This window comes from Bos grunniens, chromosome 29 (genome assembly GCF_055505025.1).
Source record: "Bos grunniens cultivar Pamir isolate PY7600 chromosome 29, Bosgru_T2T1.0, whole genome shotgun sequence".
Taxonomy (NCBI): Eukaryota; Metazoa; Chordata; class Mammalia; order Artiodactyla; family Bovidae; genus Bos; species Bos grunniens.
In genome coordinates, this window is record NC_141193.1 from 4,791,919 (window position 1) to 4,816,835 (window position 24,917).

At 55.2% G+C, this 24,917-nt stretch overlaps 1 protein-coding gene across 1 annotated transcript; it reads left to right on the forward strand.

The window, feature by feature from the left end:
* The first annotated feature begins 932 nt into the window (after window positions 1–932).
* MRGPRF (MAS related GPR family member F) lies at window positions 933–10,530 on the forward strand. The gene is made up of 3 exons (XM_086384072.1): window positions 933–1,111; window positions 4,102–4,214; window positions 8,744–10,530. The coding sequence occupies exons 2-3, from the start codon at window positions 4,167–4,169 to the stop codon at window positions 9,725–9,727; spliced, it is 1,032 nt and encodes a 343-aa protein (XP_086240198.1). The 5' UTR covers window positions 933–1,111; window positions 4,102–4,166; the 3' UTR covers window positions 9,728–10,530.
* Window positions 10,531–24,917: the final 14,387 nt, after the last annotated feature.

A 24,917-nucleotide genomic window follows, 5' to 3' on the forward strand; every position in this document is an offset into this window, starting at 1 on the left:
GGGCACCGTGTGTTCCGCAGAGGCTGTGCTCAGAATTCCCCCGGGCTCCCCGGGGCCATGAGAAAGTCGGTCCAGGGCAGCGGAGCCTTCCCTGGTGGCTGCCTGGGAAAGCCGCTCCTCACCCTCCCGCTCCTCAAGGCCACCCCCCTCTGGCCCCTGCGCCGCCGCCCCCCACCCCCAGGCTTTGGCTCAGTGCCCCAGGACCCCGCGAGGGGCTCGCCCGGGTCGGGGGAGGCTGACTCATCCTCCCGCCGAGCGGCGCACGCACCAGGCACCTCAGCCCCGCCAATTTCCCCGCTGGGTTCGGGCCCCAAGCAAGCGCTGTGATTTTCCACTTGCGCCATCTGATTGCTATTAGGGCTGGGGAAAGGGAATTCCTGGCTCCAGAAGCCCTCAGGGGGGCCCTGGGCAGATTCCGAGGTGGAAGCTGGTGTGGGGTACCACCTGGGTGGCACTGCTGTGCAGCCACCCGGTCAGCCTCTCCGAAGTCCCTGAGCTGCCCCACCCTGGAGCCCTCGCCCTGCTGCCTCCTTGGCTGCTCCGTTATCAGTCCCTGGGTACAGGTGGGGACTCACTCCACCCCCTGCACCCCCACCCTGAGACCTGCACGCCCAGAGATGCCCAGGGAGGGGCCAAGGGAAGGCACCGGGCAAGCGGAGAGCCTGGTGCTCTCTCTCCGCGTGCAGCGGGCAGCCCCTCGGAGCTGCAGATTCACAGCTGGACTCGGGCCGCAGTGCTCGGGCCAACGTGACGTCACCAGGCAGGGAGCTGAGTTCCCAGTGGGGCTCGGGGGAGTTGGGGGCGGGGGGGTCCGGAGCGGGGCATTCCTTCCCAAAGCCTCATCCCGGCTCGGCCCCTCCCCCTCCTCCCCGTCCCCGCCCCCTCCTGCCGGGCCTGGAATTGGGTTTGGGGCGGGTTACACTTCCAAAGCCGTCTCCTCCAGCAGGCAGGCAGGCGAGGCTCTCCTGCAGTCCGAGCTCGCCTTTCCTGAGCCTCCGGGCAGTGCCCCGGGCTGGCCTGCCCGCCCGGGTGGTCCAGGACCAGAGGTGGACATCGCGGGAGGAGCCCTCTGCCAAAGGGAGGCCTCCGAGGATCAGACCCACAGCTGCAGGTAGTGCCACATGCCCGGGGCCCAGGGAGGGCATCTCGGGAGCCAGGGCTGCAGGGTGAAGGCCTGGGCAGGGAAAGGGAGAGAGGTGGGCACCTTCAAGGCTGGCAGACCCTGGAAATCACATGGCCCAAAGCAGGAGCACCCCGCCCCAGACCCCCAGAGCAGTGCTGTCAGCATCTGAGGCTGCAGGAGTTCCGAGGACACGGGGCCACTTGAGAGTCCCCTTCTTGTGCAGCAGGCCCTGGCACTCCGACCCCCAAGCCATCTGTCCTCTGCTTCCAGCTCCTGCTGTGTCCTCCGGAGGTGGGGACTCCCCCCTGACCCCCCGCCCCGTCCCCTACTCTCGCCAGCCTCCAGCCATCCAAGTGAGTTTTCTGGAAGGGCAGGAAGGGAAACACCCAGCAGGCAGCATCCCACTGCTGTCACGCAGGCAGACTGCGCTTCCAGCAGCTCGGGGCCAGCCCTGGGGTGGACAGCGAGGAATAAGCCGCGGAGAAGGAGGCTATTCAGCCACGGAGGCTGGGCGGCTGCGTCCCACCTTCTCCCAGGCGGGCGGTGCCTAGTGGGGTGTTGGCGTTGGGCGAAGCTGTCTGTTCCTGAAGCATTCCGAAAGGTCTCCCCTGTGTCCAGGGGCAGGGACAGCCGCAAGCCCACCCCACAGCTGGCTCTGTCAGACCCAGCCCAGGCGGCAGCCCCCCTAGACAAGGAGACAAGGAGCTGGGAAGACGGAGGGCAGAACTGGAGGCTGCTGGCTCCCACCAAGCCAGGCCTCCTGGAGCAAAGCCCTGCCTAGCCGGCGGGCCAGGCTCAGAGGGGATGGAAGTGAGAGATGCGGGCCTTCCTGAGGCCAGGGGAGGCAGACAGGTAGCCGGAGGCCACCTGGGCTCCTGCTTTGAAGGGAAGGTCAGCAGTGAGCTGAACTGGCAGATTTTCTTTTGTCTGTGTTAGCCCAAGCTAGCCCTGTCATAGGCTGAATCCCAGCATGAGGAGCACACACGCTCACACGCATCCCTCATACATGTCACACACATGTCCTTCCACGGCCCACGTGGAGTTCAACTTGGCTCTCAGGTCCCTCCATAAGGGTGCAATAGCTTTTCAGCTGGCCCATGGCAGGGCGACAAGGGCTCAGACACACACAGCGACAGTCATCCCTCGAGTCAACACTCCGTGCCCAGCCCCATCGCAGGCAGGTCCCAGCCAGCAATCCGGGGTGGGGGGGGGGGGTGGGCATCTGTGTGCTGGAGTGGGGTGGGGGGCGTCTAGCCTGGCCGGAGGGGAACAGGGGAGACCCTCCAAGTCAGGACATCGAGCCTGGGGCCCAGGCCTCGGGGTGGTGTGGGTCTGGAAGGATGAGCAGAAGAGTAGGGACAGAGGAGATAGAAGAGGGTGGAAGGGCGATTACTCCGCGGGAAGACCGGCTGAGGCCGGCACTTTGAGGGCTGCAGGCACCCGGAGAGTTTCAACAAGTCCCAGCGTGTGAAGGAGGTTGAGATCTGTCCGTGGCAACGGGGACAGGGGTCCAACGAGAGTCAAGACCGCCACGGGGGCGGGGGTAGGGGGCACAGTTATACGCACGCCTGCGACCCCTTCCCTGCCCTGCTCCTTCGCCATCTGCAGACCCACACTGGTCAGGCCTCACGAGCTGGCTCACGCAAAAGGGCTCCCACCCCGCGCGCAGCCATCGGCTGCAAGCCCCGCTGTCCGCGCCGGCCCCGCCCGCGGCCCCGCGGGTGGCCCCTCCAGGCGACCCCGCGCCCGGGTCTCCGGGAGGCCGGTGGTTAAAGAGGGCTGGCGGCTCACGAGAACGGCCGCTCCGCGCAGCCAATGACCAGAGCCCGCCCGGGCCCGCCCTCCCGGCCCTCCCGGCCCGGGGCGGAGGGGCGCGTGATGGCCTCGACTGGCGGTGGCGGCCTGGGTTGGAATTCCGGGGGAGTCAGGAGGAGGAGGGGCCCAGCGCCCCGCCGCCCGGCTGGGCCCCCCCGCAAGGCCCCTCCTCCACTCACTGCCTCAGTTTCCCGCCTGCACGGTGGGAGGGATGGGTGCTTGCCAAGTTGAGGCTGAGCTCAAGTTGGGGACCGCGGTCAATTCGAGTGAACTCGTGGCAAGTCCACCAATGAGCTCTGCCCGGCCAGGATGGACAAGTCTCAGGCCACCCCTCGCTTCTCCCAGCCGCCCCCTCCCCAACCCGACCTGAAGTCCAGGCCGAGCCCAGCTGCTCCTCCTCCAACCTGGAGCTAGGACCACCCTAACGACTTCAGGGCTGGCCCCTCCAGCCTCCCGCCTCTTCAGCCCATCTAGGCTCTGCAGACACAAATCTGAAAAGCCGTAGTGTCCTCCCCACCACCCTCCCAGGGAGGTGACCTCACCTCCCTGCCCTCATCACAGGGGGAGTGACTACACCTGCTTCCTCGCTGGTACCCAGGACCAGACAGGAGGACAGGTGTCCGCAAGCAGGCTCTCACTGACCCAGGGTTGATGGTGGGTGATGACAGCAATGCTGATGGTGACTGGGCTGCCTTCTCCTCCTCCAGGGAGTCTTCCTGGCTAGAAATGATCTTTTCTCTCCCACGTTCCCTCCTGGGACTAACTGCCCGGAACCCCTGTCCCACCCCTGGCTGGACACAAAGGTGGTGCCCAAGAAGTGTGTGCAGGTGAACAATCATATCCCCAGGTACCGTCTGGCTCCAGAAATGTCAGACAGAGCTGGGAAGGAGAAGGACTTCTTCCCCAGGAGGTGCCACTAGGGTATCAGCAGGGGTGTGAATGAGGACCCCTCCCCCCGGGGAAGGAGGGGGCGGTGCACACAATGCCACCTGCTCTGGACTCAGCAGGAAGCCCCGTGCCTCCCACAAGGCCCTGCCTCTGGGGAACCAGGGGATGGTTCATGAACCTGCCCTCCAAGGGGACAGCCCTACGGGCCTGGGGAGGGGTCTACCTGGGCGTGGAGGACACTGACCCCCTGATGGGACCCTTTCTGCCGTGCCCAGTGGGTTGTGCAGGCCGGTGAGCTGTGAGAGGAGCCCTGAGGAACGTGGACTGGCCGGGCCTGGAGATGGCTGGAAACTGCTCCTGGGAGGCCCACCCCACCAACTGGAACAAGGCAAGTCCCTCCATCAGCTCCGTACAGAGGGGGCTCCTCCACCGGGGTGTGCGGGATGGATGTGATGGGAGGGGCACGCTGCCCCAGTATGTCCTGCTTACACACACTCTGCCACGCAGAACCCATCCTCGAGCTCGGGACAGACAGGGCCCCTCTGGGCTGTGTGGCCTGGCACTGCTTACCAGGTTCTTGGATCCCCAGTGCCTTCATCACTGGACACCCTCAAATCCTGTCCTGTGTTACCAGCCTCCAGAGGTCTTGTTCTCTCTTCCCTGTGGAGATGGGGCGGTCAGCTATTTCCCACAGCTAGGCCCTGCCAGGAGGCCCTACAAGGCTGGCTCCAAAGGGGCTCCGATGTCACATGCTCCGGGGGGGCTCTGGCCCACCCTGCCAGTGTCACCCAGGGTCCAGTCGCCACGGCTTACCTTCCGCATGCAGGCACCATCCTGCAGCTGAGACTCTGACAGTCCATCAGGCTGACCCATCCCTTCTGCCCTTGCTTCTCCGGTCCCTACTTCTCTGAGGCCCTTGGAAACTCTGGAGTTCTTTCTGAATCCTGGACAAGACCCTCTCAAGTTGGAAGGACCTCTTGAGTTTAGCGGGTACAACATTTGAGGAAACCAAGACTCACACCAGTGTAGTGACTCAGTGGGGGTGAGTCCAGAGGACCGGCAGAGCCCGGACTCCTGCCCAGGACCTGAGCCCTAGCCCCAGGCACCTCCCCACCATGCCTGCAGCCCCCTCCTGCCTCCGATGGTGACCGCTGTGGGGTGGCCGCCATGGGAAGCAGAGATGGGACCAGCTCCGGAGTCTCCAGAAACCCCCAGAGAAGAGGCAGAGCCCAGGGAGGGGACCAGGCTCCAGGCAGGCATTTTACAAGGTGGTATGTGGCCGGGATGGCAGCTCACGCCCAGTGACTCACTGGCCCTCCCGCTCTGACTCTGCAGAGAGGATTGCAGATTTTTTCCAGCCTTCGAGAGGCTCTGAGTGATCTGGTTTGTCAGCTGCAGGCCCTGCTGCCCGGGTCGCTTGGGCGCAGAGCTGGTCCTTCACAGACTCCTTTAGTCAGCGGTCTTGTAGATTATGCCTCTCCTCCCCAGCTAAGAGGAGGTTCTTCAGAACCACCAACAGGAAAGGCTGAGATAAGAGCAAGCTAAGGCGTTTGCCTTTCGGAGAAGTAGTACTGGAGTACCACTCCAGTACTCTTGCCTGGAAAATCCCATGGATGGAGAAACCCAGTGGGCTGCAGTCCATGGGGTCGCTAAGAGTCGAACACAACCAAACGACTTCACTTTCACTTTTCACTTTCGTGCATTGGAGAAGGAAATGGCAACCCACTCCAGTATTCTTGCCTGGAGAATCCCAGGGATGGCAGAACCTGGTGGGCTGCTGTCTGTGGGGTCACACAGAGTTGGACATGACTAAAGCAACTTAGCAGTAGCAGCAGCAGCAAGGCGTTTGATGGGCTTCCTGAATCTGCCGGCCAATACAAGAGATGCAGGTTCTATCCCTGGGCCGGGAAGATCCCTTGGAGGAGGAAATGGCAACCCACTCCAGTATTCTTGCCTGGAAAATCTCATAGACAGAGGAGACATGGCGGGCTGCAGTCCATGGGGTCGCAAAGAGTCAGGCACGACTGAGCACACACACTCACAGCACGAGGGGTTTGAGAGCTGACAGACAGACAGGTGTGGAGTCATCAGTAAATGTATTTAGAGAATGTTGAGTAGTGGCTAGGACCCCCATACCCTGAGCTCATGGGGTCAACCCAGAGTTTACCAGCACCCTCCAGTCCCTGCTTGCAGATGCCCCTTGACCGGAGCCAGGCCAAAAGTGCTCTCCCTTTGTTATGGGGCGTCAGGCCCAGAAAGCCATCTTTCAGGACCCAGCTTTCTGCCAGAGCTGGGAGGCCATTTGGAAAGCAGCAGAGTGGGCTTGATCTGACAACCTTATGGCTTTTTGTTTGTTTGTTTGTTTTGCTTTTGTTTTGGAGGGAGAGTCATGAGCAGTAGGAACTGATACCCAGGAGGTGTTTAGAGGGAGGCGAGGTTCAGGCTCTGTGGGAAAGAGTGCTGGGATGGATTAGTGATGTCTGCCGGCGTATGTCAAGGGGAGTGATGGTGTTCTGGGCAGCCTCAGCCACTTGGGACGAGAGGTCAAAATAGATAGCCTGAGAACAGAATCCAGCATTTAGACGCATTGTGCTTGGCCCACAGAGTGTTTTTTCTTTTAGATGTGAACGTTTAAACATTGGGATAAAGAACATTTAAAGATCTAGGCTTCCTAGATGGCTCAGTGGTGAAGAATCCACCTGCCAGTGCAGGAGACGCAACAGACGCAGCTTGGATCCCTGGGTCAGGAAGATCCCCTGGAGAAGGAAGTGGCACCCCACTCCAGTATTCTTGCCTGGAGAATCCCATGGACAGAGGAGCCTGGCAGGCTGCAGTCCATGGGGTTACAAAGAGTCGAACATGACTGAGCGCACACACACAGAATTTACAGTCTCGAGTTCTGACTTCTCTGGGGAGTGGGGGAAAGATGATCCGTCACTCAGTCTGCCAGTGCCCCCTGGAGCCCCCCAGCTGGAGCAGGGCGGCTGCCTACTTGCTCAGGACAGGTGCCCTCTGCTTTGCCATTGCCCCCCCACTCGCCGGTTTCTTGCACCTGGCCCACCTTCATGCATTTCTACGCCAGCCCAGACCCTGCAGCCAAGACTGACATTTAGCCAGATGGACTCACACAGCCAGACCAAGTGTCAAACCACCGAAGCGCTCCCCCACAGCTCTATAAATAGCCACTGCCTCCAGCGTCTCCTCCTCGAGGGACCCCCTGGCCAGACCCAGTTTCCTCATGATCCAGAAAACCAAAGGGTCACCCAGACCCAGCAGGGGACCACCCTGATTCCCTAGGTCTCTCTGATCCCACTGTGGGTCAAGGGTCACTTTTGGTAACTTGCAAGTGATTTTGCTCTTTTGAATAAATGTTTTCATGTTTTAGTAGAAAAATTGCAAGTTTTGTAAATTCGCATAAACCTTTATCGACTCTGTTAGCCTGTTGTCACTTTTACTTCCTATCTAGTATCTTTTTTTAAAACCTTTCATTTTGTGTCGGGGAATAGCCACAAACTAACGTGACAGTTTCAGGTGAACAGCGGAAAGGACTCAGCCATACATATACATACGCACATACGAGTATCCGTTCTCCCCCGAGCTCCCCTCTCACCCAGGCTGCCGCATAACACTGAGCAGAGTCCATGTGCTATATTGTCGGTTATACATTTTAAATACAGCAGTGTGTACATGTCCATGCCAAACTCCCTAACTATCCCTTCTCTCCCAGCAACCATTAGTTCATTCTTGAAGTCTGTGAGTCTCTTTCTGTTTTATAAGTGCATTGAAGATACTTTCTTTCCCAAAGCTATTTGAAAGTACATTACAGGGACTTCCCTGGTGATCCAGTGGCTAAGACTCCAAGCTCTCAATGCAGGGCACCCAGGTTCGATCCCTGGTCAGGGGACTAGATCCCACATGCCGCAATTAAGAGATCGTATGTCACAGTTAAAGACGCCGTATGCCACAAGAGTGGCGATCCTATGCACCGCAACTAAGACTCAGCACAGCCAAATACATATTTTAAAAGTTTTTAAAAAGAAAGTAAATTACAGACTCCAATGCCCTTTGCCCCCAAACAGCCTATGTCTTCTTAAGATCAAGGACCCTCCCATGCAGCAACAGTGCATTTTCTGTACAGCGTTTTCAGTGCATTACTGTTCAGAAAGTGCAGCATGGGTCCAATACCATTATCTGGAGACATGGTTCATATTCACACTTCCCAGTCATTCCCGTAATCGCCTCCACAGCGATGGCTAGACCCACAGTACAATCCAGGCTCACACCCTGCAATGACTGGTCACGCCGCTTCAGTTTCCTTCAGTGTAGAAAGGCTCCTCGGTTTTCTTGCACAATATGGACATTTTCTGGGCAGTGGGATGTCAGGCCCCTTGATGAGGGACTGATCATTTTCACTGTTTTCACCATCACTCCAGTAGGCTGCCCCCTCCAGACTCAGGGGCACAGAGTGCTAGAATCAGGAGTGTCTTCTGCTCCAGTTGGAGCCAGTTAGTTGCTCCAAAGACAAGTCTGTCATCAGGAGCAACACACCTGGAAGCAGATGTGGTTTGCGGTGGAGCCTAGCATACCTAGATGCGGGCGCGGGTTTGGGGGTGGAGCCTGCATGCGCGCATGCTCAGTCGCTCACTCGTGTCTGACTCTTTGCTACCCCGTCAACTGTAGCCCGCCAGGCTCCTCTGTCCGTGGGATTTCCCAGGCAAGAATCCTGGAGTGGGTTGCCATTTCCTTCTCTAGGGAACCTTCCCCACCCAGAGATCACACCTGGGTCTCCTGCATTGAAGGCAGATTCTGAGCCAGCAGGAAGCCCCGGGGGCGGAGCCTAGCACACCTGGACGCAGGTGCGGGGGTGGGGGTGGGACCAGCCAGCATCACTGCGTCTCCCCCTCCACACCTGCACAGATGTGTCCCGGCGTGAGCGAGGCCCCCGAGCTCTACAGCCGTGGCTTCCTGACCATCGAGCAGATCACCATGCTGCCGCCGCCGGCCATCATGAACTACATCTTCCTGCTCCTCTGTCTGTGCGGCCTGGTGGGCAACGGGCTGGTCCTCTGGTTTTTCGGCTTCTCCATCAAGAGGAGCCCCTTCTCTGTCTACTTCCTGCACCTGGCCAGCGCGGACGTCGGCTACCTCTTTAGTAAGGCTGTGTTCTCCATTCTGAACACGGGGGGCTTCCTGGGCCCCTTTGCCGACTACGTCCGCGCCGTGTCCCGGATCGCGGGGCTCTGCATGGTCCTCACCGGCGTCAGCCTCCTGCCAGCCATCAGCTCGGAGCGCTGCCTGTCGGTCGTCTTTCCCACCTGGTATTGGCGCCGTCGGCCCAAGCGCCTGTCGGCCGTGGTGTGCTCGCTGCTCTGGGCCCTGTCGCTGCTGGTCACCTGTGTCCACAACTACTTCTGCGTGTTCCTGGGCCGCCAGGCGTCCGGGGCGGGCTGCACGCACATGGACGCCTTCCTGGGCATCCTGCTCTTCCTGGTCTTCTGCCCGCTCATGGTGCTGCCCTGCCTGGCGCTCATCCTGCATGTGGAGTGCCGGGCCCGGCGGCGCCAGCGCTCGGCCAAGCTCAACCACGTCATCCTGGCCGTGGTCTCGGTGTTCCTCGTGTCCTCCATCTACCTGGGCATCGACTGGTTCCTCTTCTGGGTCTTCCGGATCCCGGCGCCCTTCCCGGAGTACGTCACCGACCTGTGCCTCTGCATCAACAGCTGCGCCAAGCCCGTGGTCTACTTCCTGGCCGGCAGGGACAAGTCGCAGCGCCTGTGGGAGCCCCTCAGGGTGGTCTTCCAGCGGGCCCTGCGAGACGGGGCCGAGCCGGGGGAGGCAGGAGGCGGCACACCCAACACGGTCACCCTGGAGATGCAATGTCCCTCAGGGAACGCCTCCTGAGAGGCCGGGCACCTGCAGGCGAGGCGGGGCCCACGTGACCTCAGAGACCCTTGACAGAGGGACATGAGCTGGCAGCAGCCCTGGGGCCCAAGCGCAGGGAGAGAAAGCTGCTCCCGCCTGCGAGCCGCCTTCTCCCAGGGCATAAGCGCCCCTGGGGAGGGGGGCAGCAAGACAGACAGCCCCCCGTGACCCTGCCAGGCTCCCCCGGCCACCCGCTCCTTCCCTGAGCTGTGGTACAGAAGTCGCCCCAAGGCCATGGGCCGGGTGTGGGGCTCCTCCTGGCCCCAGGGTGGTCAGGAAGGGAGAGGAGGGCATCACTCAGCCCTGTCCACCTCCTGCCCTGAGAGGCAGCCCTCCCCGAGAATGATTCGGCCAGCACCATCGCCTGTCGGGCCAGCAACTTCCTCCTGCCGCGAGGACACCTCCTGGCTCCGTTCTGTCCTCTTAAGGTGATCTTGTGAGCTGCGGGGGAGAGCTGCCCCTTAACCACCTCAGGGGCCCGTCTTTCTGCAGACAACGTTCCCGCCTCTGGGGAGCCCTTGGGTGGCCCAAATGACGGGGCTTCTGTCCTGTCGAGTGGCTGGACACAGAAAGGAGCTTCGGCCAGCTTGGGTGACTCACTCTCTTTTCTGACTCCGTGCCGGCTGGTGCGTCTGAGCCACCGTCTGCCTGGCCCGCGGGGCAGTGGGCGCTGGCTCTCCCTGGCCTCCCCAGCCCACCTGCAACCACGGTGGCCCAGCTTGGTCAACGGAGGTTTTATGAAAGACAGTAAATGTGTATCAATAAACGTTTTTTATCTTGCACTGAGGAAGACTTCCTGCCCTCTGTCCTGTCTGTGGGCTTGTGCCCACACTGAGGACCCCACGGGCATCCGAGGCCCAGGTGGGCTGCCCTTCCGTGCTCCCTTCCCCACACAGCCTGCTCCGTACCCCAGGTCTCGTGCCCCGGCTCCTGGTGGGCCTGTCTACACCTCCAGTTGCTCCCTCTCCGGGGATGCTGTCCACTTCTCTGCTAGGGGGAGGGTGATCCCCACGCTACCCTCTGTTGGCTAAGCCCGGTGCCCTTTCCATCCACCCAAGGCCCCCCTGTTCCCTCTGGAAACTTAGCTTCCATCACACCTCCTGAGTTCCAGGCTCTGTGCCGGCTGATACAGCCCGGCCCGGGAAGAACACATTATGTCCACACCGAGCCCCCCACCCCCTACCCCAGGGGCCGCGGCATCTTCTGCTGTATGCCCCTCCCGCCTTCCAGAACTGTCTGTCCTGAGGTCTCTGGAGCCGGCCTGGTGTCCCTGTGCCTTGCACCTCCCGACTTCCCAGCCAGAGCCTAGAGCCCCTCCCAGGAGACGGCCTCCACCCGGGCCGGCCGGCCAGCTCCCTGACCACCCCTCGCCCCGACGGGCTGTGGGAGACAACCATTTTGGATCCAACCTGGGACCCCCGCCCCTTTGTGGGAAGATCTGGGGCAACCGCTCACCACACAGGCCCCAGGAAGAGACCAAGGGCAGAGGCATTGGGGACCCTTGGAGCAGAGCGCCCCTCTTCTGTGGAGATGGGTGGGGGCGGGCAGGGCGGCCAATTGAGGGAACTGCCCTTCAAGGGAGCAGTTCCACCTGGTGGCTGGCATTCTGCCAGCAGACCCTGGACGCCCTCTGCCTCGCCCTGGCGATGCCGGAGCCCAGGCCACAACACCCCCTCAGGCCGGCTGACCCCCAAGTACGTGGCCCCGAGGACTGGCCCCCTCAGGCCTCCACTCCCGAGCTCCCTGTTCTCACAGCCCCGGCTGCCTCTCCAGCAAGGCCCCTGCTGTGTGGCCCAGAGGCCAAGGTTCCAGGACCTCTGGTGTTGGGGCCGGTGCCCACATCCCCTGTCCCAGCCCCTGGGGTGCAACCCCCCAAACCCCCTCCACACACCAGACGGAACCCCAGCACCGCTAACATTTCTGAGGCCCCAGAGTAACCAGGTGGGGTCCTGACAACGCACATGGGGGGACCGGGGCCGGGACTTGGACCGGTCACTTGGAAAGCTCAGGCCTCCACGCGGCAGGAAGGCCTCCAGGCCTGCAGGTGCCCGAGGACACCAACCAGGGCTGGCTCCTCAGGGCACAGTGCATCCCTGGACTTCACCTCTTCTCAGGAGCCCCTACCCCAGCCCTCCAGCCCTGAGGCCCCCGTAGGAAGCTGTCCCCAACCCACCCAGGAGCTCAACCAGGGCCTCCCTGCCGGCTGCCTGGGCTCAGAACCCAGGCCTGGTTGGTGGGTGGGCGACCTTGGCCCACAGCACGGGCTGGAGGTCAGGGCAGGGCTGCAGCTGTGTATCTGAACACACAAGTGCCCTTAGCGGGTGCTGAGCCAAAAAGGGGGGAGGGTGTGAATTCCAGGACTGAGGCCTCTCCCAGCCCTTGGCCCTTTCTCCCTACAATCTTGCCAGGCCTCTCTGCCCTCCTGCTGCCCCAGCACCCTGCCACCCCACCCCAGGAAGCTTTCGTGCATAACCTGCCCACACCCCGACCACCTCGCTTCTGTGCTAATGGGTCTGTGCTAATGGTGGGTAAAGACACAGACACCTGCTAGCAGATGCCTCAGCCCCGGACCACGCTCCTCCTCCCTCCTTTGGTGTTTAATTATTAAAAGGGGCCTCCAGAGTCCACTGCAGCAGTGGGGTGATATGCCTCCGCTATCCTCACCCCCCGAAACAGCCCAGCCCAGCCCCCAGCAGTCCCCCCCAGAGCCTCCTTCTTTCTGGGTGTCCCATAAAGGCAGGAAGGCGAGGGTCCGCCGAGCATCACAGATTTCCACTCTGAAACTGCCTGGGGCAAGAGGTCTGGCGGGTCTCCCCTGACAACTGCTGTCAACAGAATCATAGAATTGGGGAGTGCAGTCTCCATACCCACTAGGCAGCTTCTAGGTGGCTGGACAAAGAAAGAACCCTTGTCTCTCTGCATCCCCCCAAGGCCCCCACCCCGTAGGATAAGTGCGGGGGAGGGAGAGGGAGGGGTGGCCTCGGGCAGGACAGACCTCTCCACTTTTTCATACTTCCTGTCGCTGCTGTCTCTACATGAACAGGGGGCCACCTCCCATGAACCATGGGACCTCGATGGGCAGTGCCCTGGTTTTCCCGCATTACCGACAGACTTCAGAGGGGAGGGGAGCGGCCACTGAAGGAGGGACATTCATGGGAACAGCCAATCCCAGCCCTGCTGGTCGGGGAGATGACTACTGTTTATTTCTTTATAGTTTTAATTGGAGGATGATTGCTTCACAGTGATGTACTAGTTTCTGCTGTACATCAGTGTGAATCAACCATAAGTACAGATATATCCCCTCCCTCTTGAGGCTCCTTCCCACCCCTCATCCTATCCCATCATTTATTGAGGACCTACTGTGTGCATCTGGCCCTGGACTGAGCTCCATGAATCAGTCGCCTTTAATCTTCAGGACAGGACTCTGCAGTATAGACTATTTGCGGCCGTTGTAGACGCCGGGGCTCAGAAATAGGGTTGCCTGTTGAAGATCAGTCCTGCCAGGTGGTCAGCCCTCTCTGGAGCCCCAGTCACCGTCTGACACAGTGGTTTTCTTGTTTCCCTGGAAGCTTAGACCTCCGAACCTCTGTGTTTTCCATCGGCCAAGCACTGGGAGTTGAGGTTCAGGGGTGATGGCCAGACATAGCAAGCCCATCACAACCCAACAACACCCTTGACCAGCCTTGTTTTATTCCACGGTCACTAGTAACCAAAGGCGGGGACAGCTCAGTTTCAGGCTGTGGATGTCCGGAATGAAGTGGGGGATGCGAAGGCATGTGTGTTCAGCAGACAGTGCAGTGAACGGCCTGGAAGCTGACATCTCTGTCTCATCTTCCATCCTAAGAAGAGGAAATGGAATGCTTCTCTAGCATCCGCCCAGCTTTCCCGTATCTCCTGCCAGTGTGGTTTTGAGATAAACTGGGGTTTGTATTTTATGCCAGAATTTTCTGAAGCCCAAGAGCGTTTCTGCAAAACTTGGTTCAAAAGCCTCAGCCAAGAGGATTCCTCTGTGCTGAGAACCAAGAGCTCCCTTTAGAAGGCAAGATGGAGTGATGAGTCCATTCATGATCCAGCCTCTCAATGTGCGGGGAGAAGCCCCGGCCCAAGAAAGCCTGTCCTCAAGCGGGTTGGCTACAAGGTCAGGGAGCTCTGCAAACCTATTGCAGAATCTTCCAGAAGCAAGACAGTCGAGAACATGAGTACAAGAATATCACATTCTCAGCCAGTTGGGGCTGGAGAGTAGCCAGTTGGGGTTTGGAGAAAACAACAGGACACAGTTCATAAAATTAAAACTCACGGAAACTCCGCTTCAGTGAGTCAGATGCCAGCACCAAGTTTCCTGGCAACTCAGGAGAAGGCTTCCCTACGCAGGCAGATTTTTTTTTAAATCTTTGTAATTATTTAATGGCAGTCTAATGGATGCATTAATACAATAAGTCGCATCCATTTAATGTAGAGTTCAGTAATCTTTGACACGTGTGTGTATGCTCACGTCATCACCAAATCAATACACAGAATGTTTCCATCCCCCCAAAAAAAACATTTCCATCAGCAGCCCCTCAAATTTTCCTAGGGCACCCAGCTCATCATCCCCGGCCTCTGCCCCAACCCTGAGGCAACCACTCATCTCTGCCTTATGCAACTGTAGATTCTAGATTACAATCTGTTTCATAAGCAGAATTTTTTATCAGCCAGAACTTTCGGTGACAAGTAACAGGAACACCAGCTTCCCAGGCAGCTCAGTGGTCAAGAATTCACCTGTCAATGGAGGAGATGCCGGGGATGCGGGTTCGATCCCTGGATGGGAAAAATCCCCTGGAGAAGAAAATAGCAACCTGCTCCAGTATTCTTGCCTGGGAAATCCCATGGACAGAGGAGCCTGGCGGGCGACAGTCCACGAGGTCACAAAGAGTCGGACACGACTTGGCAGCTGAGCATGCACGCAACAGAAACCCCGCAGTTTAATCAGCTGAGGGGGAGGGATGGGTGGTGGATGTGGGGCACATGCTAGTGTTTAAAGGAACTCCCTGACTCACATACCAGCAAAGGCCCACAGGTGATTTTCAATTCAGACATAGCTGCATCCGGGCCCCAAATGATGTTCCTGAGGTTACTTGTCTTTTCCTCTGCTTCTCACCTTTGCTTTGGTCTGTATGGCCTTTGTTCTCAATGAATCAACTAAATGGCAGATAACTGGTAGTTCCCAGTTGACATTTGACAGTTTCAGCAAGCTCAGCAGAAAGAGAGCATCCCTTTGCTGGTAATTCTGACAAAGTCCCGACCCTCATGCTCCCTGGGCAGGCCCCGGTTGCCTCCCCTCCCCTTAAGTGGGAGGCCCTGGGGCATAAGGGGGTGCCCACCTCGCTGAAACCCAGCAGACTGAGAGTGGGGAAGAGGTGAGTGAAAGTCGCTCAATCGTGTCCGACTTTTGCGACCCCTTGGACTGTACAGTCCATGGAATTCTCCAGGCTAGAACACAGGAGTGGGTAGCCTTTCCCTTCTCCAGGGAATCTTCCCAACCCAGGGATCAAACCCAGGGCTCCTGCATTGCAGGTGGAATCTTTACCGGCTGAGCCACCAGGGAAGCCCGGGAAAGAGGTGAGCTCAAACAAAAAGCATGGAAAGGAGATGCCAGCAGCTAAGGTACCAAAGGCAGACCATGGCCCACCGCCGCACACCTGCATCTTCCCACATATGGTTTTATAATGTTCCTATCACAGATCCGTAGCTCTATTATTCACAGCAGAAAGTGCGCCCCCTCTCCCCTCCAGAGGAGAGACAATCTAAAGTCAATCCCAGAGACACCTGCACGGCACCGAGCCCAGGATCTGGGAGAGAGACCATCTGCATCTTTCTCCGTCAGATCCAGAGGCACTTCTCCAGGATTGGTACCCAGTCCTAGTGATGGGTACCATGCATCCCATCCAAATGATGATGGCCACTCTCAAGACACACAATTCAGGGACTTCCCTGCTGGTCCAGTGGTTAAGAATCCACCTTGCAATGCAGGGGATGAAGGTTCGATCCCTGGTCAAGGAACTACGATCCCATATGCCTCAGGACAGCTAAGCCTACATGATGCAACTGAAACCCAACGCAGCCAAATAAATATGTGTTTGTAAATATATGTCCACAACTCACAGTGGACAGGACAAAGGGAATAACTATGATTTTTTTTTAATCCCATTTGGAGAGGAGAAGGGGACGACAGAGAATGAGATGGTTGGATGGCATTACCAACTCGATGGACGTGAGTTTGGGTAAACTCCAGGAGTTGGTGATGGACAGGGAGGCCTGGCGTGCTGCAGTCCATGGGGTCGCAAAGAGCTGGACATGACTGAGCAACTGAACTGAACTGAACTGGAAAGGAGAAAACAGGAACAACACACGGTGGTCCTGGCCCACAGCATATTCTACGCTGGACAGGAAGTGTTAAGAACTGGCAGCCAGGGAGGCTCTTGGTCAGCCAACAAGCACGGGCCCCAGAATCCAAGGTGCCCCGTCAGCCCACCTCTGGTATCCACATGCTTGCATGATCCCATCCCCTGAGTGTGGACTGAACCAGGTAACTCCCTTCCGACCAACAGAATGGAGTGGAGGGCATGAGCTGGTGATTCCCACCTTGCCAGCAGACTCTCCCCCTTGCTAGCTTTGAGGACACAAGCTGCCATGTTTGGAGTTGCCATACTGGGGAGACCTCGATGGTGAGGAGCTGTGGGCAGCTTCTGGTTAACAGTCAGCAACAGTCCAACAGTTTGCAAGGAACTCAGTCCCATCAACACCTGTGGCAGTTTGAAAGCCGGTCATTCCCCAGCTGAGCCTTCAGATGAGACACCTCCAGAGACCACTTCCGGATGGCTCCACAGGACGAGCTGGTGCTGCCTGGTTTGGGCAAGGCTGCCCTCTGAACACCTTCAGGCTGCCCTCTGAACACCTTCAGGGTGTTTGGTTTCTTTGCTCTCAGTCAGTTCCATGAGCTGGAAACCAGAAGCAGATTCTTCTGAGTTGAGTCATGCTCCTTGAATCCAAACCCAAGTCCACAATGTTCTAGCCCTCGGGTACCATCCAGAGGCTCAGCCAGCACTCTGGCCTCAGCTGAGTGGCCTCCGGGAGAACTCACAGCCCCAGGGAGCCGAGCTGACCTGCCTCCCGGGACAGAACATGGGGCTCCCTCACAGTCAACCCCCAGGACGCCCAGAGAGGCCCCTTAACACCACACACATCTCCAGCTTACAGGCGGTAGAACTCAGACTTGAAAACAAGGTCCTAGAGGCCAGGCCCTGCGAGCCTTCTCCCCAACCCCGCCCTCCACAGAGAGAGCGCTGGGCGAGCCCATCAACCAGAGCATCTCCACGCAGATGTAATGGGCTCTCTCCATGCTCTCAGCTGACAAGGGCCCTCTTCCTTCCACAGCCCCACCCTAACCATCCCCCACCCCCACCAAGGGACTGGCCGATACCCTGAGGTCACCGTGGCTGTCCCATACAGCCTTCAGGAAGGGGAGCATGGCCGGGATGATGGAGGAGATGGGTGACCCCCCTTCATTGGTCTTCGTGGGCCCCCAGTCTCGTGTTCCATTTCCCCCAGACAGGGAGCCGGGGAGGCCACGCCCAGCCAGGCCCATTAGCCCCTAGACAGCTCTTCTGCAGGCCACCCACTGGGTGGGGCAGGTGCCCTTCCCGAATTTATGCCTCAAGCTCCCCTTCCTGCTTCTTGGAGGGAGCCGGGAGAAGGTTCTCCTGGGGTCTCAGAGGCCAGGAGCCTCTGAGGCCAAGGTGGGGGGCAGTGGAGGACAGTTCAGAGCATCCCTGCTGAGCCAGGACGGGGGCAGGCGAACCCTGGGGGCTGGGCCCAAGGGGTGCAGCTGAGACTCCAAGCACCGGAGCGAGGAGGGGGCTGCCACCTTTCCTGGAAGACTGAGCACCACGGCTGGAGCAGGTGAGAGGCCCCTGGTTTCTCCTCTCTGGGTGGAGGCAGAAGGACTGGCTGCCCCTCTGAGCCCTCATCTTCTAAATAAAATGACTTCGTGAAGCCTTCCTTCAAAATATTTAAACAGGTGACGGGTTCTTTTTTTTTTTTTTAATATGACGGTTCTTATCACTCTCCGGGGTGCCCCATCAACGGTAATGGCAAAATCAGGACAAAGGTAAGACCAGCAGGTGCTGGGGAAACCCAACTTAAAGAGAAGACATACAACTGATTTTTGAACAATCAGCTTATCAAACAGCCGGGTAGTGTATTAGGCACTGGAAAGAAACCTTCAGGGATACAATCACACAGCAAACGGTATTACCCGGGGTAAGGACGGGGCAACACCTTATTTTTTCTTTACCATTTGAATCTTTAAAAGTAAGACTGCTTTGGTATCTAATCTATGTAATTAAAAAAAAATGTTTAAAGTGCAGTGAGAAATAGACAATGTCATAACAGTTGTGGGAAATAACACATTTCCGTAAGTCTTCCATGGAAGAGACAAAAATTCAAACGAGGCTTTCAAGGACAGGAAGACCACAGCTATCTCAGTAGATTTTGTGCTTTATTTTATTTAATTTTTGGTCTCGCTGCACGCCATGCAGGGTCGTAGTTTGCTGGTCAGGGATCAAACTCATACCCCTTGCAGTGGAAGCTCAGAGTCTTAACCACTGGACCGTTCTGTATTTTAAACCGTCATCCATCAACAAGACGTGAGTGGGCATTTACTCCTCCAGGCATTGCGTTGGGGACCAGAAGGCTGTGGAGAGGGATCAAGTCAGACCAAGGCCAACCTGGCAGATACACCTGCTGAACTAGAGTGTGAGGCCGGGCGGAGGCACGGAGGATGAGGGTGTCCAGGGAGCACACAGCATGGTGCTGAGTCTAGGGGTCACTCCCCATTTACTGAGCTCACACTGCGTGCCGGGATCTGACTCAGGGGTAACCAAGACACCAACCGCCCCCCGTGGGAGGAGAAGCCATGCGTGGACACGGCCCAGTCCATTTTCGAGCTATGTGTGTGTGCTGTTTCCTTTTATTGGGAAGCAGTCACAGTTCAGTATTTCCTTTCACTGGGACGTGAGTCTGCTCGTCTGCCGTAACCAAGTACCTCAAACAGAGGGCATGAAGGAACATCTCTATTTTCTAACCATTCTGGGGGCTGGAAGTCTGAGATCAAGACACCAGCCAGTTGGGTGCTTGGTGAGAGCTGTCTTCCTGACTTGCAGATAGGCACGCTGCTGTGTCCTACATGGCATGGGGTCAGGGGAGTGAGAGAGAGAAAGAGAGCAAGAAAGAGGAGGGGAGGGGGCGAGGGAGGGAGAGAGAACTCTGGCATCGCTTCTTAAAAGGACATGAGTCATGGGACTTCCCTGGTTAAGTGGTTAAGACTGCGCTCCCAGTGCAGGGGAGCAGATTTAATTCCTGCTCGGGGAACTAAGATCCCACATGCCGAGTGGTGCAGCCAAAAAACAAAATCGATCTTTTATTAAAAAGGACACCAACCTTACTGGATCGAGGCCCTGCCCTTATGGTACCCTTTGACCTTAATTACCTCTTCAAAGGCCCAGCTCCAAACACAGTCACATTGGGGATAGGGTTTCAACAGATGAGTTTGAGGGAGACACAACTCAGTCTGTAATCAGTGGGAATAAGGGCCCCTCCTCTCTTCAAATCCTGCTACTTTCCCTCAGCCTCAGTATCTGACCTCCCTTCTAGTTTCACTAAAGGGCTTCGCAGCTGGCTTAGCCGGTAAAGGTGGCTGAGCAGGGACAGTGCAGGAGACCTGGGTTGGATCCCTGGATTCGGAAGATCCCCCGGAGATGGAAGTGGCAATCCACTCCAATATTCTTGGCTGCGAAATCCCATGGACAGAGGAGCCTGGCGGGCTACAGTCCATGGGGTCACTAAACAGCTGGACACGACTTAGTGACTAAACGACCAGCACCACCATTTTCGCTGAAAAAGAAGATGCCTGAAAAAGAGCAACGGCTTCTTCCCATCCTGTGTCCTGCCCGTGGCCAGAGTCTCTGCTTCTTTCCGGGCTGACGCCCCAGTTCCCAGCTGGGCCAGGCCAGCCCCTGGGCAGTGCCGGATCCCATGGCCTCTCACCTCCCCCAGGAGCCCTCCTGCAGCTTTCCTGACCATCAGCACCCCCCTGCCGCTGCCCCCTGCCTGCTGAATCACTTCCATCCACATACAACCAAGCAGTAATATCTTTTTTTAAAAATAAATACAACCTCTGCCCCTGGATCTCATTTCTCTGCCTTCTCCCCACCCCCTCACCCAATAGGACAAAGTCCTTCAGAAGGTCACTTGCACTCCCTGGGCCCACAGCAGGCTCCTTGGTGCACCTGGGGGTCTCTGGGGCTGAGTGCTGCCCCGGGAGGCGTTTTCTGGGATCAGCAGTCCCTCCCAGCACTTCCTCCTGCTCTGTTAGCTGTGAGCTCTAAGCTCCTGGGTCACCGCTGTCACTGACTCTGGGACAGCCAGCCCACTGGAAGCTGCGTTCTCCTTGCTGACCCACCACTTGCCCTCAGAGCCTCCTCCCAGGAGGGCAGCACGTGTCTGTCTTCTTGTCCCCGCACCCCCAGCAGCTCTGCCCCGTCTGCAATCCATCAGCGTTTGCAGAGTGGGTACCTGACAGTTAGGAAGGAGCAGATGCTGAGGGTCCCTGACCTGGATCAGGCAGGGGAAGTGCGGTGGGGGTCTGCCCGCTGTGTGCATCTCCCCGCCCACCTCCCTGCTCAGCAGAGGGGAGGATGTGGTCCTGGGAGAGCAGCCCAACCCAGCTCACATAGTGCGGCTTGAATGAATGTGTGTTCACGGAGCCCTGCGGGCGGCTACCTGGTGATAGCACCCAGGCTGGCAGCACAGAGGAGGAGTCCGCGGGCTGGGGAGGGGCCGGGGGAGTGGGATCTGAGCCCCCTTCACCTGGCCTCTCCCAGCTGCCCCTTGGACCTCAGACCCTCCCAGCCCCACCCACGCTCCGAGTCCCCATCTCGTTAGTCACCCCCGTTCCACCACCATGCCCGGCGGCCGGGGGCAATCGTCTGATTGTGTGTTTTCCCCTCTGCCGATAGACTGTGCCTTCTGTGAGGATGGGCTCTGTCCGTCAGAGTCATTGCTGTATATGGGCTCTGCTTGTGCGCTGTGTACACTTAAATACACGTATGTGCGTGTTGTGTGTGTATGCACATGTGCTGTTTGTGTACATGTCTACGTTTACCTATGTATCTTTACTCTGTCTATATGTATGTAGACTATTACATGTGTTTGCTATGTGCATGCGTGTGTGTATATATATGCCCATATATGCGCTATTGGGCTCCCCTGGAGGCTCAGATGGTAAAGAATCTGCCTACAACGCAGAAGACCTGCATCCTGGATCTCTGGATCAGGAAGATCCCCTGGAGAAGGGAATGGCTACCCACTCCAGTATTCTTGCTTGAAGAATTCCATGGACAAAGGAGCCTGGTGGGCTATAGTCCGTGGGGGTCACAAAGAGTTGGACACAGCTGAGCAACTAAGGCTTCACACTTTCATATGTGCTATTATATATGTGTGTGTGCTGTGTTTATATATATATATATATATAGAGAGAGAGAGAGACAGAGAGAGACAGAGAGACAGAGAGAGAGAGAGAGAGAGCGCTTCCTTTGTAGCTCAGTCAGCAGGAGACCTGGGTTCCATCCCTGGGTCAGGAAGATCCCCTGGAGAAGGAAACGGCAACCCACTCCAGTATTCTTGCCTGGAGAATCCCATGGACAGAGGAGCCTGGCAGGTTACATGCAGTCTAGGGGTTGCAAGAGTCAGACATGACTGAGGGACACACACATGTGTCATATATGTATAAACTCTGTGTGTTGTATGTAGGTATAGGTCTTGTGTGCGTATACACATAGATATGCTATTGTATATGTGTAGTACACAGTATAAATTTGGTAAATGTTATTTAAACTTGTGTTGAACCCAAAGGAAAGACTTCTGACTGTAGCCACAGGGAATCTGTAGAGGTTGGTGTCCGTGTGATGGGTGCCATCCGCTTACTCTGGATACAAAGAAAGCTGGGAGGAAACAATCCCCTCCCTCTTGCCCAAATAGGATACAGAGCTGAAAGATGAAGGACAGGAAGGGAAATCTCCAGGTGCCCCAGGAAACTCCCAGCTAGAGCCGATGCCCAGGATACATCAGATGGATAGAGGCTCTGGGGGCAGAGGTTAGGTGTGGCTGGGGCAAGGAAGGGGACAGGGGCTGAGGGTTAGCCTTGGAGCTGCATTAAGTGGAAGAAAGAACTTGATCAGGGGACCTCCATGAGGCCAGAACCTGGAGGACACTGCTGCTTAACAAAAGCAGAGTTTACCCAGATGCGGTTAGCACCTTCCTGCTGCCTAAGGTTCAGCAGGGGGCAGGGAGTGAGTGGAGCTGGGCACCAATTTGAGTAACCAAGCCCCAAACTGTTAACCATTTACAGGCGTAGAATCTGAATTTACACCAAATCTCCAAGCCAACAAATCCAACAAAAACCAGATCTTGGACCAGAGAAATCCTTTGCAAGCCCAACAGAAGCCAACGCCAAACATCTGGGCAGCAAAAGTGTGGCAACTCCGTGAGAAGTCACAGTATCCCTGTAGAGGAAAATCTGTAATTGCAAAGCACAAGTGGGATGAATAGGGAGATTAAGAAACTCTCATTAAAAAATGATATCAGATCAAATAGACTTTAAGACTAAAAAAGTAATAAGGATGCAGAGGGTCATTACATAAAAGGTACAATTCATTAGGATAATATAATAATCTTGGATTACATACACTAAACCTTCCAAAATAGGCGAAGGAAAGAGAAAAACAACAAAAACTACAAAACTACAATCATAATAGGTTAATATTTGTAGCAGATAAATTAATTGGGGTATAGATCATTTAAACAATGCAATTTTGAAAGCTTTATCAAATGAGCATATAAAGTACTAAACCAAATGAGTAAACAAAGCAGCCCCGCTACCAAATGAGTCTCAACAAATATCAAATAACGGACCACATGATCTGACCACGATATTAGAAATCAATATCAAAAGATAGTCAGAGTATGCGTTGTATAATGTATTTCTAAATGATTCATGGAAACTTACATTTTAAATGTTTTGAATTGCAAAATATTTAGACATCAGCAACAATGAAAACGCTACGTAAGTCATGAAACATCTAAGGACATACTTACTAGCATGTTTATAACCCTAAATATATGTTAGAAAAAGAACAATATTTGAAAATTAATAACCGAAGAATTCAACACAAGGAGGTGAAAAAAATCACAAGGTAAATCCAAAGAAAGTGGAAGAAATAAAAGGATAAACTAAGGGAATGGGAAGAAAAGAAACGACAGAGGTGATTTGTTTTTAAATAGTTCCCAAAACAGACCTCTGGCACACTGATAAAGAAAAGAAAAGAAGAACAAGTCACTAATTTTAAATGATGAGCAGAATCAAGGTTTTTAAAAATACTAAAATATTACTGTACAAAGTATTATACCAATAAATGTGGAACCAGAAACTATGAACAATTTTCTAGAAAAATAACATAACTTACCCTAACTCAAGAAGAGCTTAAAAATCTAAATAAACCAAAAACATTAAATAAATTGTAGTTGTAGTTTTTTTTCCTAAAGCCATGTGTATCCACTAACACTCATTTAAAAATCACCGGACCAGATGGTTTTACCTTCTGCCAAATCTTCAAAGAAGGATAATCCTTACATGATACAAATTGTTCTAGAGGGTAGAGAAAAAGAGCTCTTTCTCCAAGTCATTTTATGAAGCCTGTATAATCTTACAGCTTTGAAATAAAAAACAGACAAGGATAGTACCAGAAGGGAAAATTATGGGCCAATTTTATGAACATGGGTGAAAATTTTCTAAATAAAATCAGAGCACCAAGAGGGGAAAAAAAAATTTTTTTAAACAGAGCAAAGTAGAAATGGTTTATCCTAGAAATATATGGACAAGTGAACACCAGAAAATATATCAATACATATTCACCACATAAATAGATAAGGGAGAAAAAAAAGAAAATTATTAAGTACATATCACAGAAAAAAAACTGTGATAAATTCCATCACTCATTTATTAAAAAAAAAAAAAAAAAACTTTTTAAAAACTAGAGGAGAACTTTCTCACCTTGAATAAAGATAGTACCAAAAACTCAGAGCAAACATTGTATCTAATGGAGAAACTTTAAACACATTCTCTTAAAGATTAGGAAGAAGTAAAGCATGCCTGATTCCAGTCTTTGTTAAACATAATACTAGGTGTCTGGGCTATGCTATAAGACATGAAAAAGAAATTAGAGGTATGAGGAGAGATGCATAGACAATCAAATATTCAACCAAGTGATAGGTATGATGAACTAAATGAGGTCATTTGTCTGATTAATAAAAATTAGTATCACCCCAGTTTTCTGCCTGGAGCTACTCTGGAAAGTAGTACAGGAAGTGGGGGAAACCAGGCAGAGCATGGTGGTATCCCTGAGTTAAAGATACAGAAGTCAGACTTTGGGGAGATGGAAGTGGCTGGAATTTGTGAGATGGAGTACCAGAGAGAAGAAAACCAGCTACTTGGAGAAAGAACTCCAAAAGTCTGCAGAAGGTCCCCTCGAGTCCTTGGCTGAAACCTTGACTGTGGAGAGTAGATGAAGCACCATGAGACTGGCAGCCGTCAGGTGAGACTCTCGGGGATCACACAAAGCCAAGGATTCTTTAGTTTTTGTTATTGTTGTTTTTCTCTATCAAAAGCAGTATTTATTTTTTTCCCCAAACTTTACCCTTTTTATTTTGCACTGGGGCATAACCGATTAACACTGTTGTGGTACTTTCAGGTGAGCAGCGAAGAGGCTCGGGTAGCCATGTATACTTCAAAAACAACAACAGTGTGTTAATGCTGTAGAAACAGACAAAGCAATGACAGAGAACAGCGAGCTCAAAAACAGTCCCACTGGTGTACAGGGAGATCCTAGAAACATACTGCTGAGGTAAAAAAAAAAAAACAGCACGGATTCTAAATCACAGCATTTGTGTAAATTAAAAATACTTGTGGGAAGCCACTTGTTCCGAAAGATAGTCAGATGTCCAAGGATGTCGATTAAACAGGTTAAAACAGATGTGAGTTGGGGCAGGGGAGGGGAGGGTGGAGTGAAGCGGGGAA

What these genes read in the sequence shown, in the direction of transcription:
- MRGPRF (XM_086384072.1), top strand. Translation starts at nt 4,167, where the DNA reads ATGGCTGGAAACTGCTCCTGGGAGGCCCACCCCACCAACTGGAACAAG. An exon ending in ACCCCACCAACTGGAACAAG is followed by an intron (nt 4,215 to 8,743) that starts GCAAGTCCCTCC and finishes ACACCTGCACAG; the next exon opens with ATGTGTCCCGGCGTGAGCGA.